General features: G+C 44.2%; 1 protein-coding gene across 4 annotated transcripts in view; it reads right to left on the bottom strand.

Moving 5' to 3' along the window:
- Window positions 1-20,426, bottom strand: part of CDK5RAP2 (CDK5 regulatory subunit associated protein 2) — a 63,698-nt gene that overhangs the window by 14,884 nt on the left and 28,388 nt on the right. For 3 of the 4 annotated variants that reach the window (XM_042479024.1, XM_042479023.1, XM_042479021.1), the window contains exons 19-29: window positions 18,766-18,861; window positions 17,905-18,086; window positions 14,111-14,573; window positions 12,061-12,292; window positions 9,290-9,391; window positions 8,536-8,637; window positions 6,565-7,147; window positions 4,585-4,817; window positions 3,300-3,348; window positions 2,666-2,790; window positions 352-477 (exon numbers count right to left, since the gene is read on the bottom strand). In XM_042479024.1, the coding sequence (XP_042334958.1) occupies window positions 352-477; window positions 2,666-2,790; window positions 3,300-3,348; window positions 4,585-4,817; window positions 6,565-7,147; window positions 8,536-8,637; window positions 9,290-9,391; window positions 12,061-12,292; window positions 14,111-14,573; window positions 17,905-18,086; window positions 18,766-18,861 (2,293 nt within the window). The remainder of the gene's footprint in view (window positions 1-351; window positions 478-2,665; window positions 2,791-3,299; window positions 3,349-4,584; window positions 4,818-6,564; window positions 7,148-8,535; window positions 8,638-9,289; window positions 9,392-12,060; window positions 12,293-14,110; window positions 14,574-17,904; window positions 18,087-18,765; window positions 18,862-20,426) is intronic. The other variant, XM_042479022.1, reaches the window with a different exon arrangement.

The raw sequence follows: 20,426 nt of genomic DNA, 5'->3' as shown, positions 1-20,426 counted from the left end.
TTTAGTCAAGATGACAAGAGCCATAGGACTGGAAATGTTGTAATTCTGGAGGTTTAAATGCAAACTATTAACCAGGGCTGGCTACTGGAAGTAAACAACTCTCTTGTTGCAACAGCTCCTTGGATTGCTCCTTTAAATAAAGTCTACAGAATAAAACCCGGAGGCCTAAATCTGATTGTTAATCCTAACCAGAATACAGTCATTGAATCTTTCAAATTCTGGCAAAACCTGTCCAGATCACTATCCGTTGTGGGGGTTGAAATTTTCCTTCTTTGGAAGGTATACATCGTTCTCCTTTCTCAGTGGATTCTTGTTCAAAATGGACACACATACACACTATTTACACTTTACCTTGTCCTTGCACAGTATCTGACACCTGTTGCTCCAGCTGTTTCCTCAAACGTTCATTGGTTTTGATGGATTCCTCAAGCTGGTGCCTCAGCATTCGGATTTCCTGGAGATGCTCCATTAACAGCTCTAAAGAAATGTCAGGAAAGCAGCCATGTCAGTCCAGAACAAGAAGGGAGTTAAGCTCAAGTAAAGAAAACAGTTTGTGGTTGAATTATTTGGAGAATTGGGCAGAGTGCTTTTAGGCCAAAATAATATTTGACGTTGGGAGTTAACGCAGAAGGCCAAGGAAAGCAAAGACTGTTGGCTGGACAATGGGGCTCTCTTGATCCCCTCCACCAATACGTGGTCATCTGGGTCTGAGTGCAGGTCATCCGCATCCCAGTGCTGTCCAGCTACCATTGCCCTGGACAGTTTCCTTACAAAGTTGCACAAGAAGGTACTGAATACCTTCTTGCACAACATCTGGATAAAATAGGCTAGTGTAACCCACCAACACATATTATGCAAATGTTTAAGTCACCAAAAGGATTCCAGCATCTATAGACCTAATGCAATTCTCCAGATGTTAGCCAAATTATGCCCACTGCCTGCTTCTCTACAAAGAGGAGCTGAAGCAAAGTCAGCAGTCTCTTCTATCACCAACACCCCCCTACTCTCAGTTATGCAAACTCTGCTTAGTCTGGCATCCTAAAGACCATAAGAACTGCACCAGACAAATATATTTAAAGCAGCAGCTTCAAAAACTGCTACCTATCTAACCCCTGAATGCTAAGGAAACAGGAGCGAGAGCCTTAGAGAAAGATTTAAGCTGACAGCCACAGCCATGTTGGAAAAGCCTCTCAATTCCCTGCTGTCCTTTGAAATGAAAGCTGCAAGTATTTCAAGCAATCTCCTCATCCCTTGAAACTCCTGTTTTCCTCCATTCCTCCTGTATTTCAGGTCCCATGCCCCCTGTCCCCTTGTGACCTATGTTGAAATGGAGATTGCAAGTTTGCTGGGGCAGAGACCCATCAATTTCCCGTACATTATGGCACTATGTGGTCAGAGGATGCTACTTTTTAAACATCATCTACCTAGACAATACATGTCTGATCCACACAACCGATAACAATAAATAAGCATAGGAAGACTGAGATACTTCCAGCTTCAACCAAGTACCTTTGATGGATTGGTGCGTAGAGAGACAGGTTTCCCTCCACCGGCTGTACATTTCCACCCAGGTCACAAATCCATCTATTCTTTACCTATTTTGTAGGGTTGTTTGGCCAATTAAAACGAAAAAGAAAAGAAAAAGCGCCAACTCGGCTGCTTTATTTTACCCAAACGACGCCTGCTTTCAAGTCAGCCTCTAGCAGAACGGCCTGGCAAGCATCAATTGCGCCGGGTGTAAATTTCCAGGTCAACCCCCACTCCCCCTATCAATTATGTAGTGTGCTCTAATCCCACGGAAACACAATCCCAGCCTTTATAAAACTGGAAACCACGTAATTTAATCGTCAACTGTCAAACCTAGTTCTACTCTTCGAAGGAGCATTAAAAAAAAATACCCAAGAGGTCAGGGCAAGGAGGGTACCAAAATGAACAGACTTACAAAGACTTGGCCCAGAGGATGAAACACTGGGTGGGATGTCTAAAGAAAAAGACTCCTCTGGAACAGGGAAGGGCACCACCACTTTGCTCCTAAGAACAACAAGGCATGCCAACTTGGGGGACACATTTATGTGTCCACGTTTTCTGTCTCTGGTACATACACACCAGCATTGCTCTTTCCTTACTGGTAAGTATGGGAGGAACCAGCATGGTTAGGGTGTTGGACTAGGGCTCTAGGAGACGAGGGTTTAAATCCTTACTCAGCCAAGTGGGTAACCAGGGGCACTAAATCATAGAGTTAGAAGAGGCCTCACAGGCCATTGGGTCCAAATTAAAAGCACTGGACCTGGTCCTATTCCCTGCGGCAGCAGAGAACAAATGTACACTATCTTGCCAAGAAAACTCTAGTGGAGATTTGCCATAAGTCAGCATTGATTTGAAGGCCCCCAACAGCAATAAAGCAGAGGAGAGCTCTCTCTTCACCCACATGGAAAAGCAAGGACATTTTGCTGGGGGAAGATTTCAGCAGTGGGATGGGGCAAATCTCTGAGGCACCCATGGGAAGCCTATGGGGAGAGGGCTGCACATGACCATCCACCCAGGATGAAGCACTAGGAGAAACTTGGCATGATTGGAGTCAGGAGGCCTTTCACAGGTCAATGAGTCCAGTCTATTACTGATGCAGGAAAACCATCCCTGCTAGGTGGCCTATTAGATGGCTTACCTGGGTGAAATTTGCTGGCAACAACAGCCATGTTTTCTCCCTCAACCTTAGCCACCGGTGCTTCCTCTATAGGGCTAGATGATTCTAGACAAGATGGCTTTTGTGGCATCTCCAAGTCAGACAATCTATGTGGAGGAAAGAGGAGGTCAGATAGCTAATCATTGGTTGTGGATAGTTTCAGAAGACCATATCTTTTGGGAAAGCATTTAGAACAAGAGACATGGTCAAGTTAATGACAGCAGCCTCTACATGAGAGAGGCCCGCAGACTCTGAAGGTATCAGATGCCCTCTGATCTTGGAGGCTAAGCCAGACTCACTGGGCCTGTTTAGTGTATGGAAGGGAGACTGTCAAGGGATACCAGGTCCTGGAGACTATACTTTATAGAGGACGGTAATGGCAAACCACCCCTGAGTAGGAGATGGTCCAGCTGGCCTCCCAGCAGTCCTCTGGAGGTAGTTTTTAAACCCAAAAGGGCTAGAACTCTGCTTGAAAATTCAAACAATCTAGTGGGAGCCCAAGGAAAACAAATGTAATTTTTGATCCATGGGGAGAGATGGATGGCAAATACACATTATTATCACTATCATTATTATTGTCATTATTATTATTAGTAAACACCAACGCTGCATTTACCTTTCTGCAAGGCCACCAAGTTGAGCAATTTCATCCTCTATTGACTCTCCTGCAAAGGGGAGGGAGGGGAAAAACGATCTTCAAAACTGAGGAATTTTTCCCCTCAGTCATTTGGTTTGGAAAACATTCACAATGATTTTTCCCCCCTGATGGGCACCAAAGAAAAGACCTAAAATCCATGCCCCGCAAAACACAATCCTCTTAAGGTTGGGCAACATGTAGCCCTCTAAATGTTGCAGGAATGCACTACCCATCAGCTGTCAGGTCAGGGGCGATGGGACATGCAATCCAAGACCATCCAGACAGCCCAGCCTTGCATTCAGCCCCAGCTGCACATTCCGATTCTCGGCAGGCTTGAACATTCTCCTCTAGCCCTCCGTTTTATTTTTAACTTGTGATTCAGTGCTACCCTGTTGTGCAAAGATATATTGAATTGTCTCAGTTGTCAGCAACTTCATTAGTATATATGATACCATCTGCTGATTTGAACGGAAAGGCATTTTAATGTTTATTCACAGGAGAAACTTATTTCCAATGCAAAGAATTTGATATATGATAATTGAATACACTCAGCCTTTTGAGGATATGTGAGCCCTAATGCCGTGGCTCAAATGAAAATCTCTCGCTGCTCACAAACAAAATGACCTCAGAGACCGAAGTGTTTGCCCAACCGCTGCCCACGTCTGCAAAGCTACATTTCTGATGAGTCAATGGGGCGTGCTCTCCATATTCTGCTAGCACTGGCACCCACCTGAATTGGGGCTTAGGCCAGGCTAGGCACTTTTCCAGCTGCATTTTCTTGGAGGTTGGGCAAGTAGGGGGTGATCTGTTCAGGGTTGTTCAGACCCAGCAGCATTGCCTAGGAATTTCTGTAAGTGCGCGCCATAGCAATAGGTAAGGAACTGGATCAACCATTGTACAACAGGGCAGTGCATGTAACTACAGGATGCAAAATTCTACCCCTCAAATCTCCTGTAGTCCCCAAATTTCTGTCATTCCAGAGAGGGAGACATGGAAAACCATTCACACCTAGAATTCTTCTATTTGTTGTGTTCACATTCCCTGCCCACAATTGCACCCAGATGCACAGCTGTACCACCCATTGCAGTCAACTGGGTAATGGCACGATTTACACTACACAACTGCCAAACAGGATAAGCATAACAGACCTAACCACCACAGTCAGTGGTGAGGATGGCTGGGCACGGCAGGTCAACATCATCTCAAGGGAGGCACTATGCCCACTCTTGTGGTGGATCATTCGCCAGGTGCCAGAACCACCCACCGTACAGACACTGATGTTCCAGCCTCTCAAACAGCCGGGCGCTTTGGTTGAGCTGTTCCCGGAAGCCCTCGGCAACGTAATAATCCACTTCGCTAGCCTGCAGGAGTTCCTCAAATGCTCGGATGAGGTTGGTCAAGTGTTGGCGGTAGGTTGCGCAGATGCGGTGGCTCTCTCGTATTTTCTGGCGCTGACAGGAGTCCTCGGGGGCAGGGGAGGAGATCGGGGAGTCGGGCCTGCAAGAAAGTGGGCAACCAGCACTACAAACTAGGTAGGTGTGACTATTCAAATGCTGACTTGGGTGGCATTTCAGGCATTCTGCACCAGGCCTAACAGTGGTGATGAAACAATGGATATCAGGGGCACACGCTGTGGTTCGTTTCATTCATTAAGATATTCATATTCCACTCTGCATCACAAAACAGGTAAATTCAGTTTTAAACAGTAAGGAATAATCTGCCAATTTGGAGAGTCTAAATACAAATAAAACAATGTAAAGCCTATAGATTTAGGCAAGATCTTTAGCCCCAAAGGCGCTAGAGGGAATCCAGCATCAGTGCCAATACAGTAGTTTCAATAGCCCTTGTGTTCTCAAGATGTGCTGGACTATATAATTCCAAGACTTCCTGAACACTGGCTGGATGATGAGAGCTGTAGTCCAAGACATGAAATTTCATTTCAAGTGACGTGGCTACAGTTGGAAGTGAAACAAAATTTAAACTTATTTTGCTGAAGCATTATTAAGCTTTATTTAAACAGCACTGACAACTTAGCAACTCAATTTTTGGAGGGTGGGGAAGGATTAAGCCCCAAGTAATAATGATTATTTGGGATATTTTTTTTCTTACTGCCTTGATTATTCAGAGACGTAGAAAACTCAGGAGCTGGGAAACTTTTACTGAGATGAAGTGGAGAGATTTAGAACCAATTTAACTTCCCAAAGCAACTATCTTGAAGTGAACCCAATCACACCTCTGTTTACTGTTCCCCCTGTTTTTTAACAGAGAAATAAATAGAACAAGGCTCTGCAGTGCGTTCCAAGAAATATTTTCCATCACAGTACCTATTTGTACAATTTTGCTATCAGTTATTGAAGGGTGGCAGCGCTGAGTCCTCCCCCTCCAGCAGCCTTTCGTGTACGGCGAGCATGAAATGTACTAATAAAAATCTAATTCTCCCAAGCCTAAAGTTGTGACAGGTAAAACACTCCTGAGGAACAAAACGGATACCCAGAAGTTGGGGCGGGGATGCAAGGAAAGGAAACAAGAAAGAAACTCACCACTCCTGGATGCTGTAAGGAGTATCGGAAGTCGTGGGAAATCAAGAGATATCGTACCCAGTTATTTTACAAATGCCCTGCAGTGGACCAGACTAAAGGACCCTCTAACCCAGCATGTGTTTTCACAACAGCCCACCAGATGCCTTCAAGGAAATGCTTATGCAGAATATCAAGGCAATACACCTTTTCCATTGCCAGTCTCTAGCAACTGGGATTCGGAGGCAGAGTATACTTCTAATGTATTGGGGGACAATTCCAACATGTTTTGAGGGGTACAGCTGGACCAACTTAGACCCAGGAGAGGCCTTTTTTAAAATGAGAAGTGGAAAGTAAGTGACTTATGCTCACTTCTTTTTGCTAAAAATGAAAGGCCACCACTGGGCCCCGTGCCGAAATGGCCTTTGCAGCGCATGCAGGATGGACGGGGCTTACATTTTTGTGTTGCTTTAATATGTATTAGTTTTAATTTTTCTAACCACCTTTCAAAGGTCCCAGCTTTGGGTTATGACCCAGTTTTGGATGGAAAGGGTGGATGTAAATCAATGGATAAATGAATGAATGAATACCTATAAAGAATTCTCACCATGAAACACGTGTGGCTTTCCTCATCCATGCCCTCCATTCTAAATCCTTTCCCTCCATATACACAAACACACACACACACACACACACACCTATAGATACATTTACAAATAGCTACTCACCCCTCTGACGCAACTCCTTTCAGTTTCCTTTGCAAACGGTATACTTTGTCCAGGAGGTGCATGTTGGCGATCTGCTCTCTCTCAAGCTCCACCTCATTCTCCGAGAGCAGTTCCTTGAGCTTCTCGACCATCGCTTCATTCTGTTCCTCCAAGAGGCGGGAAGCGAGATCTTCAACCTGGATGCCATGCTCCACTTTCTGGGGCGCCTCAGAGAAGGTCTGGGACTCATGCTTATTGCCCTCCAATGTTGGAGGAAAGTGATCATCCGCAGGCAGCTCCTCATGATTCTGGACGACACTCAAAGGAACACTAGGAAGCGGTTGTTTGGCAGGCTCAGAAATGCAGGTCATCAGCGTATGGTATTTTACAAGTTCGGACATCAGATCCTTAACCCTTTGCCTCAGTTCCTTGACATCATCGACAGTATCACAGTCGAATTCCTCCAGGCTTGTGCAACTCAGTTTCAGAGAGATCGTGCTGGCCACGGTAGCCAGATTTACATCCTGCTTACTTGGGAGACTGAAGTCTTGGTCAAGTTCTTTCGAAGTCGGCACATCTGGCTCCAGTTTATTCGATTCAGTTTCTGAAAGCAAAATGAGACAGTGAAATACATGAAGGCTAGGAGATCAGAGAAATTCTCTAAACCATAAAATCTGACACCTAGGTAGACTCTTCCTACATGGTCAGACCATTGGTATCTAGCTCACAGGGCAGAGAACATGTGCTCTGGGGCCCTTAAGGCTGGTTTTCTAGCCATCAATCTCTCCAGGTTCCCCTACCCTATGCTACCCTTTCTTTCCCCCTACCCCAATATGAATTGCTTGGAAGCTTCCAGGAATAGCAACTCACCCTTTTAACTAGGCAACCTGCACTAACATTAAAAATGATACCATTTTTTCCCCAAACCTGAAGTGGACTTCCACCTATGTCCCTTCAGGGGCTATCCCATGTTTCCCCCCCAGAGAGTCCATAATGCAGAAATTGGATGTGCAACCTTTTGCACACAGAGTTTGTTCTCTTGGAGCATTGTACACTTTTGTCCTGCATCTGACACCAACATTTATCAGCTTAATCTAATGCCTAATTCCCACCAAATCCAGTCCAAATATTCTTCCCACCCCACCTTGGTCCCATCCATAATTCTGCTATGATTTCATTGCCAGCTAAGCCTGGGTTCATCAACAGCACATTCATGTGCCCGAATATTCTTCCCAAATTGCTATTCATGATTCCATTTCATGAGGGGGAAAGATCCCTGGTGGAAAGGGCAACTTTGGAGGCTTCTGTGGTCTTGAAAAAGAGAAGCCTTTGTACCAAACTCGCAGCACAATCATTAGACTGGCTTATAACCTGCAATAAGCGGCCGCGTTACATTTTAAGAAATTCAAATAGTGGGGGGAAAGCTAGAGTCTGGAAGCTTCAAGCATTTCAAAATGCATTCACCAGCTACTCTTTTTCTTCCTAATTCACAGGCAGGATCAGAGAAATGCTGTAGCACCGAGCGCACAGGGAGCTGGGTACACATCTCATTATTCTTATTAGAAACGGTTCTCATACATCCCAGTGACCCTTCCAAAAAGTCCAGCTCTTGAGAGACCGCGGCAGGAGTCTCGGGGACTGTTGTTTTTGGCTAATTAAGTACATAATATTTAAAAGCTGTGAACAAAATGTGATGGAGAGGACAATTAACTCCAGTAGGTGAACAGTTTGCAAAGGAACGGTTCACGCTGTAGGCCAAGGTCAAGATTATATGCTTATGCTGGGCATCCAACGAACCAAATATGTTCCTTTCCTCAAATGAGCAGTGTTGCACACATACAGTGCCCATTTGGCTCAAGACAGAAATGCAGCCAGGCACGACCCAGCTGACATCGGGCAGATGGGCATTACACAAGGAGGCAGCAAATACTCCTTACACAATGTCCAATAAAGTATTTATGATGTTGCAACTGGGGTTATGTCAGCATATACCTTGGCTAGTGCTCTGATACTTGCTCGACATTCCCTCTTGGCTTCCAGCACTGACCAAGCTCACGTCTATGTCAGAGGCATTCAGTTTGAGCAAAGACTCATCTAGGAAACAAACGGAAAGAAAGTAAGGTTAACACACATTGAAGAGACCAAGTAAATAAAATATACAGTGGGCCCTTGGTATCCACTGGGGTTTGGTTCTAGAAGTCCCCGTAGATAACAAAATCAGTGGATGCTCAAGTCCCATTAAATATAATGGCATAGTAAAATGGTGTTCCTAACATAAAATGGAAAGTCAAGGTTTGCTATTTGGAATTTATACTTTTTTTTTTAATATTTCAAGCCGTGGATGCTTGAATCCATGGATAAGAAATCAGTGAATAAGGAGGGCTGACTGTATAGCCAAAAAGGGAGAATTAAGAATACTCTTTTTAAAAAATTAAACAGTCTCTTCATCAACTGTAATGATACCTTCAAAATCGCAACTCTTAAAAGACTATGTTGGAATTATCAGTAGCTCCTATTTTGGACTAAATAAATAATATTTAAAAGCAAAAAACAATGGTAAAACATGGGAGAGAGACTTCTCAGAGGCTGCTCCCCAGTTGAGGAATTCCCTTCCTCCGGAGGTCTGACTGATCCCCCCTCTGAAGTTTTTCCACCAGCAAATAAGGATCCTTTTCATTCACCAAGTATTACTTGCCAAATAACCTCTCTTTCCTCACTCAATATTGTTACGGCTCTTCTCGGGTACCTTGGCTGGTTCTTTGATCCTTCTCAGATGTTTTGCCTTTGCTTTCCACACTGGCAAAGCTAATATCCACATCGGAGCCATCCAGTTTGATCAACGATTCAGCTAGAAAAAGGCAGGGAGGGGGAAGATAATGATAAGTATTGATGTGACTAAGAAACATAAATCGAGAGAACGAAGAATCTCAGCAACCTCGAAGGGCAGCTGCCCTTCAAAAAGTAAATATGGAGTGGTCTGAAGAGCATATCAGAGCACTTGATCCTTTCAAAATATAAAGACTCAAGAACCAGGATATATGGAAGACCAACTTTTCAACAGGACAGGACACTCTTTCAAGCCAGGTGTCTCCCATCCTACATTTGTACATTTCATTGTTTTCCTACCTAGATGTAGTAATGTACGTTATCCCTGGTGAAATTCATTTTGAACACTGATCCAACTGTCTGGAGTATTAGCCACACATTTGTAGCTAGAAATGCTACCTATAGGACAGGCTGTGATCTAAACTTAGCTTTGCCCGTTCATTTTGATACTGATAACCGATGGTGTCCATCTTACTTCGAACCTTCAACCAGAGCTTAAAGAGAGGCTTATGGTTTCATTGCCTACTTACCTAGTTCCAAATATCAGAACCTTCCATTTGGGGCAATGGCAACAAAGCGGAAAGATGGTTCCATGCCATGCAGTTCTGGCCCTAAGGACCATGCCCAGAAAGCAGCTTTTGAGAAGTTCTTTCTTCTAACTTAGAATCGTCTGCTTGGGAAATGGTCCAAGGAGATACGTTATGCTCGTCTCCATGGCAGATGACACACTTAATGTGTGTTAGAAAGGACAGGTTTTCCGCCACGCTGACTACGCTTCTTTAAAAATCCCTTTTGTGCTGTAAGACACTAAAAACCGCAGCTGCCGCCCCTGTGAAGAGGACAAGCCTTAGGGCTTTGAACAGTGTCTGACTGTGAAGCAATTAGTTCTTAACTGATACCAAATTTGCGTAGGAGATCAGATTATTCCAAGTAAATAAGTGTAGTGCGTGATTTCTCTGGGGTAACAACAAAAAGGCAAAGGAGTAGGTGATTGGAAAAGTGAAGAAAGACACTGGGGCAGCAAGGAGACAGGTACTTTCCTTTCTCTTCTATGTGAGCAAAAAGGCAGGAAAACATTTTCAGAGCGGAAAAGAACCTTGGAGAGAAGATCTGGAAGTTAGTATGGCGCAGTGGTTGGATTAGGACTCCTTACACAAGCATGTAAAAAAAAGGACAACCGCTGGCTTAAAGCGGTTAATATGGCACATGGGATATGGCTGATATGGGATACTATAAAATGCAAAACCCACAAGGCAGCGATACCTGTGGCCTTTGCCTGCATTAGGAGTCCTCCAGAACTGCACCAGAAACAACATCTGGATATGAAATGTAGGCCTATGACTCTACTACCATCACCTGTCTTCTCCTGTATGATTTTCAAACACTTGATGAAGAAGCCAATGGAGCATGAAAAGCTTGCATGGTTGTTGTTTTGTGCACTTCAGTTGGGCATACTACTATAAAGGTATTGCATTTCTGTGGATTTGGGATTTTGTTGCATTCTGTCCCATGCGGGTTATTCAGATCACTCGGAACCAAATCATATAGGGTTATATAAGTCATAACCAGCACTTTCAGTTTCCCAAAGGCCTCTAGCTGGTCACTGTAGGAAACAGGATTAGTCTTGGGTTGGTTCCTACAAGGTTCTTCTTATGCAAATGGAAATAATAAAGAAGTTAATAACAAGCCAAGTCTTCCTTCTCTCCCTTATATATTGACACCCTCTACTCACAGCTCTATATTCTGGCTTATCTCCCTTGCTGCTTCACAGCAGCAGCGCACATGTGTGCGAGTGTGAGTGCGTATGTAAGTGTGCGAGAAAAGAAAATGTTAATGCCTGCATCTTATTTATTATGCACATTATCTCAGGTCCCCCAATGCGCTTTCCTCTCGGATAAAGTGGTACATAAGAGAATAAGTCTAATAAATAAAATGGTTGCAGAACACTAAAAAATTTTATGAAGACACTTGTTTGCTGGGAGACAGATAAAGTAGATCATTTTAACACTGTGGACAGGGAAAAGGATTTAATGTCTCGCGTTGCTAGAAGAAATGCAGCTGTTGCACGCAAGGACATATTCGGGATGACGTGAAAGGGGGGCGCAATTGATCTAGCCTTTCCAAACTCGCGGTTTGCTGCAGTGATTCCTCACGCCACTCTTTAGCTGGTGGCATTTCCTTCTCCTCCTCTGGCCAGGCCTCAAAAGCAATTAACAATTCATCCGTTCTAATGGTCCAAATTCTACATCAGTCTACATTTCTTACATTTATGATTCCTTAGCTACGTTGCAGAAATGCAAGTAACCCTATTAGTTAATTGCAGATGTTCATCCAGACACTGGTAAGAGTGCTCTGAAATGCATCGGGCACTTCCAATGTGCACTTTCTTTAGTTGCTATCAATGGCTGGCATCCTGTGGGCAACACATGTGCAGGCATACATTGGGCTACACATGCGGAGTGTTAGAGGTTTTTTGGCCAAAACACATGAGCTGGTTTGTACATATCTGCAACCTACAGTCTTGATGGGAGCACAACTTGACTATTAGGCAGATGCTCTAACACAGCTGTACTGCAAAATGAAGATATCTGTGGTCATGAAAGGGGAAACTGAACCAGACATCATCACAGCATGAAAGAGACACCACATAAATGCATTCTGTGCAGTTTCGGCCTGCATCTGCTTACTTACCTCCAACCAACATCTGATCCTGATCTCCCGGTCTGCATTCAGCTTCACTCAGGTGCAATTCATTCGGTTGCGGGCATCTTCCTTTCAGATCCTCGTCCAGGTTGAACATGCGATGCTGAAGATGCAGATCGGGCTTCTGAGGGGAGAAGCCTGAGGAAATGCTTCCCAAGGACCTCGAGGGCTTCATTCGAACGGGCAAGCGAGACTTCTTGAACGGCTGGCAAAGATCGCTCTGAGTGATACGCAACCAAGTGGATGTTAGTCAAGCACATGGCATAAACAAAACATGAGAGTATGAAAACAAAGAAGGCTGTATCTCCTGAAAAAGCTCCTCTACACTTTCACAGCTAAGTTACAACAAAAATTCAAGGTAAGAGACTATGTAACAACAAATGCCTATCCAGAGTGAGAGCAGGAAGAATTGCCCTCACTCTCGATTGGCTTTGTGGTGTTAAATATCCAAATCTGGTTGGTACCAATGTTACTGCAATGTCATTGTTTTTTGGCTGGATCATATAGACAGGAAGAAAAATCCTGCTCAGCAAGGCAATGGAATCAGCTATAGCAAAGCAAGTCTCCTTTAAAGAACATTCTGGCCACTGTTTTCGTGTCGAAAAGAAGTCCCCAGGAAGACCTGGTTCATCCCTATTTGCTGGTGAGATCTGTAACAACCCCAGGGAGCAAAAAGAAAAAACCCTCCCAAGATAGCTGAACGGAGATACAGCTCCGGCGGCTATAAAAATCTTGGCCATTGTTACATGGAGGCTTTGAAAAGTAGGCTTAACAAATTAGATTTCTATAGATTTTAAAGAGTAATTCTTATCCAATTTTATCCTTCCAGAAAACCCTGCAAAGATTGCGTAGGGATAAGAAAGAAAAAGAAGCAGCTCTTCACGCAAAGCATCATTAACTTATGAAATTGTCGCCGAACGTTGTGATAGCTACTAACATAGTTGGTTTTTAAGAAAGAAAAGGAAAGGAAAAGAAAGTTAAGCACATTCAGGGAGCCTAGTCTATCAGTGGCTTATTAGCCGTAATGGGGAAGAATGGAAGCTCTGTATCCAACGGCAATATAATTCCAATGAATATAAGGATTCTCTCAATGGAGCAGACCAAGATCTACCTAGTGCTGAGATGTGCAAGAAGCAGGCCAAGTCTGATTCCAAAAGCCCTCTACAAGGAATCGGCTTAGTCCCCTGGCAAAAGCCATCTTTTCCTGCCCTTTAGAGCCTGCTGGCATAGAGGGAGGGAGAAAGGAACAGAAGGGCACAAGCTACAGAAATATTCTCAGCCAACTGTCCTCTCCATCTGCCCTGCTTAGAAGCTATGTAGGACCTTCTGCTGCACTACATGTGGTTTGGTTCAGATCTCATGGAGAAAGCTTTATGTTCCAGGCCCTTTGCTCTAACATCCAAAGTAGGCAGACTGTGCTTACCTAAAGCCACAGATCACCTTTGTTTTTTGCTTTGAGGCTAAAGCCCTGGGCTGGGAGATCAAAGATACCGCAGTGGCTCTCACATGTTGGCCTACTGAGACTTGCGGGTTGATTTAAGGAGATTCCATTGAGTATGACTAGGACGACTGTTAAAATGAGTGTGTGCACTTCATCATTTACCAGCAAGTTCAAACTCAGGGATGGGTACCTCTTCATTTGCTACACCTTCCCCTTCACAAGTTTAATATCGACCCCAGAGCCTGGAAAGGGACATGTTTTTTTTTCCATTCAAAAGTCTTTCAGGAACCCTCCAATACAGAAGCTGGAATGTAATCAAACTGAGAGCTCTAGAAAGAACAAGCCGGATATACAATGCAGCTAAAAAGTGGCTCAGTCTTGCACCGTTCCATATGTTTCTTGTTTCAGGGGTTGAACTCAATGACCCTTGCTATCCTTTCCAACTCTACGGTGACATGTGTACAAGTGTCTTAAATAGCTTTAGCACCCAGCAATTCAGGGTTGTTGTTTTCTTTCCAAAACAACACAGCCCCTGTTAGAAAGTAATTCATCTTTTATCTTCCCAAACCCTGGCTTGGGCATCTTAAGCCGACTCACTTTGTTCGTTTTACTCATCCGCAGGGGGGTCTCCTGTTGTTTGCTCTTGGCGGAGACTCTCTTCTGCCGGCGTTCGTCGTTTAATCTTGAAGACTTCGCTTTGTCTTCCCAGGTTGCAATTTTGCCTTCATGTTTGAGCCTGCCGACACTCCCTTCTGCCGCCGCCGTCTGTGTAGCTGTATCTTTCACTTCCACTTTTGACAATTCAATATCCGTATTAATCTGCGGCAGTGCCGGTTCTCGATCAAGCCCTTCACTTTCAGCCACAGTGGACTGCGATTCAAGTTGCCGCTTTTGGCATTTATTTACTTGGGCAAGCGCTTTGAGTTCAGCTCTCAGCTGAATAATCAACCGCTTAAGATCTTTCTCATCTCTGTTCTCCAGGTCGTCGCTTGAACCGTCCCACGCGGTTGTGTTCGGAGCATCTAACGGCTCATTTGCAATTTTCATTTCTTCTTGCCTGCTTTTACCCACGGGAATATTTTTTTAAAAATGAAAAAAGAAAAAGAAAAAGAAAAAAATTTAAAAAAACAGCATTCATAAGAAAACAAGATTATGTTTTCAAAAACAGTTTCCAGAACAGTCATAAAGTACTTGTGAATGTTTAAAATACATTTTAACATACACATATATTTACAGATAAAGAAATCTGAGCCATCGAAATCCAAAAGGAGTTGCTCAAGATAGATCTCCAGATAATGCCACTTAGAGCCAGCCCTCCTGTTAGGTGGCAGATGCTTGAGGGCAGCAATGGCATTAAAAACCCAACAGTCATTCCTCTCTGCTGAAGGACAAGAACCTGTGTCCAAAATCCCAGACAAGTGATGCCAGTCAGTATAGGCTACAGTGAACTGGAAGGGCCCAGTTATCTGAAGGCAGTTTTGTGAATTTACATGTCGACATCAAGCAAGACTTCCAAATGTAAGACAAAATTTGGATTAATAGGTGCTAAGATTGAATCAATGCATGGAAAGCATCATCATGCCTTAAGCTTAAATGCCTGAAAGGCAGCAATCCATCACTGCGAGATCTTTAGCCCTCCAGATGTTTTAAACACAACTCCCAAACCTACCTAGCTTTATGACTGGCCACATAGGGTAGGTCTGATAGGAACTGTAGGCCAAAACATCTGGAGGCCTAATGGTGCTCCATTCATGGCTAAAATGGCAAGTGACAAGGGGAGAGAAGGCTGAGCTACAAGCTGTTGGCAGGAAGTGGCTGGTAGATACTTCTAAGTACAGTGCTCCCTCCGCATTTTGTGGGTTTGGGGGTGAAGGACCCCTGTGAATACGGAAAAAATACAATTTTTTTTTTAAAAATCCACTTTCTTTTTACCTAAGAGGACACATCTCTCAGAATCTCCATGTCCTCTAGTGGAACTCTATAGTGAACATCCGCCAGAGGTTGATCATAGGATCATGCTGGAGGACCTAAAAATGCCTAGAGAAGTGTTTCCTCTAGGAACATCTAGTTTCTCCAGCACAACTCTATGGTCAACTTCCAGCAGAACTGCGCTGGAGGACTTAGAGATCCCTAGAGAGAACATATTAATCAAAACCGCAAATAATCAGGTCCACAAAATTCAAAGCTGCAAATGGGGAGGGCCAATTGTATTTGTTACTTCGGTGGCTCAGATAATCAGTTTGTGTGCCCTTTCCATGCAAGTGATTATTGGGACCTGATTTCTTTTTCCCTCATCCTCCTCCTCCTTTCTTTTGCGTCATGCCCTTCCCATGCAACTAATAATTGGAGACCAATTTCCTTTACCCTCCTCCTCTCCTTTTGAGTCATGTCTTTTTCAGCAGTAAGGCTGGCAGCAAGGTTTCATTTCATTTTGCTATTTAATTTCTGCATAAGCTTCTCTAAGAGCCTTTCCAGCTGCATAGAGGGCTATAAACAAATGAATACACAAGCACACAGCTGCACAAAGAATCCCTCATTGCATTCAAGGAGTGGTCAAATCTTCCTTGGAAAGTCAAGCCGCCGACTCAGAGCTGCCTTGCAGAGCTACACAGGAGTCTGAAAACATAGTGCAATCCTTCTTTGAAAGTGGCCAGCCAAGGCCCTTGCACTGCTAAGGGCTCACTGTCTGGACACGCCCTTTTCACAATCCAAGAGCACCTAAACAAAAGACATAGAGACATGCAAAACAAATCCTGTCCTCAATTTCACGCGAGTCGATAAAGAATAGCTTCATGCCATTTGAAATACAACTGGCTACAGCGCCATTTAGGAGGCCTGGCATTTGAGCGAGAGAATGCTAAGTATGTTTTTAATGCCTCCGCGCCGGCATCTAATGCCATTCGCGAGAATTAAAGTTACTCCAGTCCTATTGTCTTGGCACCAATCAAGCGGGGAGGATTTACAGCAAGGCGTCAGAAAAAAAACATGCGCCGGGGTACTAAAAAAGCACGCGGGTGGGAGAGAAAGAACGGGGATCAGAAAGACTCGTTAGCAAACTTTTAAACGAGCCGGGGAAATAAAGACAATATAAGAGGTTCATATTTTAAGATTGCTCCTCCTTAGCACTTCATGACTAGTGCTTTGGGCCTTTGGGAAGTCCATGGGCCCCCAGTGACAGACAAATGGCTCAGGACTAGGAAGATCCTGTCTAAGGAGATTCAAGTCCCTACAGAGCCATTAAATATATTGGGTAACGTTGAGTGAGTCACCTTCATTCACTCTCCACCTGGCCTACCTCACAGTATTGTTGAGAAGGCTAAATGGGGAAGAGGAGAGCAGTGTACAATGCCTTGAGCTCACCGAAGGAAAGTGGGGGATAAATGTAACTAACCGATACATAAAATAATAAAGGATCAGAGAAACGGGTAGTTGATGGCCTGGAGACGGAGGGATAGTCTACCTCTCCACTGGACCAGGCTCAGAGTTCTTCACCTCTTTCTCATTCTCTGATTTTCCATATGGTAAAAAACAGATGATGGGAAAGAGCGGCCTATAGGTCAAATATGGCCCCATTTTTGGAGCTCCCAGCCAGTCCTGCAACCTCCCAACTTCCCCAGTTTAAAAAGATGGACAGAATTATTTCTTTATTTTTATCTGAAAAGTGTGCCACCACCTCCAAACGCGTGCGAACACCCCCCGCCACCAAGGCTCTCGCACAAACCTGGCCAGAACGCTCCAACGCCCATGTTCTTCTACCATTCCTGCCAAAATGGCAGCCAGGAGCGAAGTGACGTCATTTACTGTAAGCTATTGTGGGAAGGAAATATGAATGTGGATGAAAACAAATGGATTTTGGTGGTACTGGAGGAGAGGAATGGGCCACGGGGCAGTATGGAAATGCGGCCTCTGGCCCCCTGCACAGTCGCCCATCCCTTCAGTCAAACTACAAAAGCCAAGATACACGTTTTGTATGGCGGTGGTTGCTGCTTTCCAAATCACCATTACGCCCTGCCTTCCCAGCTCATGCTTTTCCTAATTCCTTTTGTGTAACCTTTTTCCTTTGCCTAGGGAACATTCTGGAGGTCCGTTCGCACTTATCGTTTTGCGTGGTTATCTCTGCCGCCCTGAAGAGGCCCGCTGCTTATCTCTCCCCGCAGTGCCACGTGGCGTCTCGCCACCAACGTCTCCCTCGCTGTGCTTCGCCTCCCATAATTACTTAATTGCACGGTGGGCTGAGACGGTGCCGAAGGAGGCTTGCCAATCTCCCCGGTGAAATTAAGAGAGCTGCCATTATCTAAACACGCTTTGTGTCACAAAACAGCTTTCTTCTCTTTCTCCGAGAGAAGGAACTGTCAAAAAAAAGTGGCACGTCTACGCCAGCCTCCGCTCACCTCGACGCAAGGACCGCCCTTCCATTTTCACTGAAAAGAGACACAAGCAAACGCCTCTCTTGAGCTTCATTTTCTTCGCCCACCGCGCTCCCAGGGAAGCCGGCACCGACAGCCGGCTCATCTTTGAGCCCAGGCTTATTTAGATTCCTACACTGTCTATCTGAGTAATCAGAAGGAATTACCTGCGGAAGAAAAATGCGTTGTTACCATAGTTTAAGAAAGAGAGAGAGAGAGAGAAACCACCCTAGAGACACATCCGCCAATGTTCTATTACTTGAAGGGCTATGATCCTTTGCATAACAAGACTTTTATCATCTCAGAAATGTTTAATCTACATAATAAAGATAGCCTCTGTAATGTTGTCCCACGTACGATTCATTATTATAGAGACTAATGTGCACCAATTTGATATGGTGACTGCATTCTCAAAAGAAAATTTTAAAGAAGAAAAAGGGTACAGAGATAACAGTTACAAGGCTTCCATGAAGGGAACACCGTAGGACCCCCTTGGGACCTCTAATATAATATAAATACCCTAAAAATAATCTAAAAGCTGTAATCTAAAAGTTCATTTATAATTTAAACAATGAAAAGCATTTAAAGTATTAAAAAAGCAGAAGAGCGGCACCCACCATTAAAAGATCCCCTTCCTCCCAACCAGTTAATGGCCAAAGCTCATCTCAATAAAATGGTCAGCAACTAGAATCGGAAGCCTTGTTTTATCCTCTAGCAAACTGTTTCACACAAACACACCAGTTCTCCCGGGGATAACCTGACTACGTTAAACTGAAGTTCAGGCCTCAATATACCGAAGACATAAAGCGACAAAACCACAGTAACAAACACAGACGAAATCCACACCTCGCTGACCGTCTCAGGGCCCTGGGAACTTGGCATGCTTGTCTCATCATCGAAACCTTCGGTCAGAGTCCGGCTGGCTTCGGGGCTTTCCAGAAACTACACAAAAGTATGGAATGACATGAACAAGGCCGCGCAGGCAAAAGGAAGGCAGGTGATATGAAACATGTACAAATAAACCATGTCGTTGAAAAATAAAAAAAGGAAATTAAAAAAGGGGGGGCTGAAACAGAGTAACAAACATTGGGTTAGACGGCACTTCCAGGATCTGAGCCAATACTAAAAAGGAAAAGTTTCGATTCAAGGGATATTTGCATTGGCCTTTTAGCAATGGAGAAGTCTGACACTTCTATTATGGGGTCCTGAACTGGACTGTTTGTGTTAAACAGAATTATTCCCATTCCACTTTTTAAAAAAAGCTTTGGAAAATAGTGTAAACTAAGCAAATCTGAATTAATTTGGGCTCTGTTATATCTCAAACTCAAGACCGACCCATGCTCCCAGCCTCCCCTTTCTATCCCATGTCCTTCCATCCATAAACCTATCAGTGTTTGCTGCAGATCCACTATGTAGAAATTCAGAGGATGGGAGATAGCAAGACAGTTCTTTCCCCATCCCAACATCTAGTCTGCTTGCCAAGCACAGGCAGACCTGAGACATGTAGTCTTCATCAGTGCTATCAGGCAACGTTTGATTGTGCCAATGCATAAACTATATTTAAGACCAGAGAGGCCATGTCAGGACAGAATCTGAAGAGTATCATTTCCAATGGGCAAGAGGATCGAATAAGGCTGTATTTTATCACCCTATCTGCTTTAATTTATACAGCAAATGTATACAGAAAGATGGATTAGACTCAGAGAAAGAAAGAAGGGGTGTCAGCAGCTTAAGATATGCAGATGACACCGTGCCACTAACAGAAAATAGCAAAGCCTCATCGTTTCCTAATCCTATTAGGTTACTTTCTGGGGGCAAGTGAGGCCAACATTTGATTATTACTATTATTATTATTATTTCAGTAACAAATGTGGGTGCTGGAGGGCCACAAGGAGGACCAAATTTGGATGAAGGCAGGGAGGCACATTCTCTATCCCAAGTATAAAACATTCCCATATGTATTTAAGCATGTTTTCTTCCTTTCTTCCAGATCAGTCCTGGATTCTCTAAAACATTGTTGACCTAAATGCCAACAGCTAAAAGGAAAGAAACTGAGGCCAATGCATGCAGCTGCAGATAAGGCACTTTGTGTCAGCTCCTGACCACAGGAGAAATGGCTTGTGCCCCCAAGGAACAGACTTTAATGTCTAACTAGGAAAAACTAAATAAATAGACACGATATGCAAAAGGATGTGGCCGAAGGCCAAGGAAAGGTCTACGGAGGGTAAGAGCTACCCCTTGCAAATCTCCTCATGGCCACCAAAAGCCTTGAGAATGAGTTTTTTTCCTGAATGAAGTGCTGATATGCTTGGTTTGCAAAGTTCCCAGGAGCCCGAAAGGCAGGACTCAGCACAAGGGCTTCTCTGTCTGAAAGCAGATGTTCGGAGGACAGTGGGGCTAAGGAGAGAGAGAGAAAACACACACAAGCTTTTTAAAATCCCTCTTCTGGAGCCCAAAGCTGCCCAAGCCGGCTCCGAGTTGCCAGAGCCCGAGGGAAGCATGCCTTA

The sequence above is a fragment of the Sceloporus undulatus genome, chromosome 7 (assembly GCF_019175285.1).
Source record: "Sceloporus undulatus isolate JIND9_A2432 ecotype Alabama chromosome 7, SceUnd_v1.1, whole genome shotgun sequence".
NCBI classification, from domain to species: domain Eukaryota; kingdom Metazoa; phylum Chordata; class Lepidosauria; order Squamata; family Phrynosomatidae; genus Sceloporus; species Sceloporus undulatus.
This window is presented reverse-complemented; position numbering and strand designations above follow the sequence as displayed.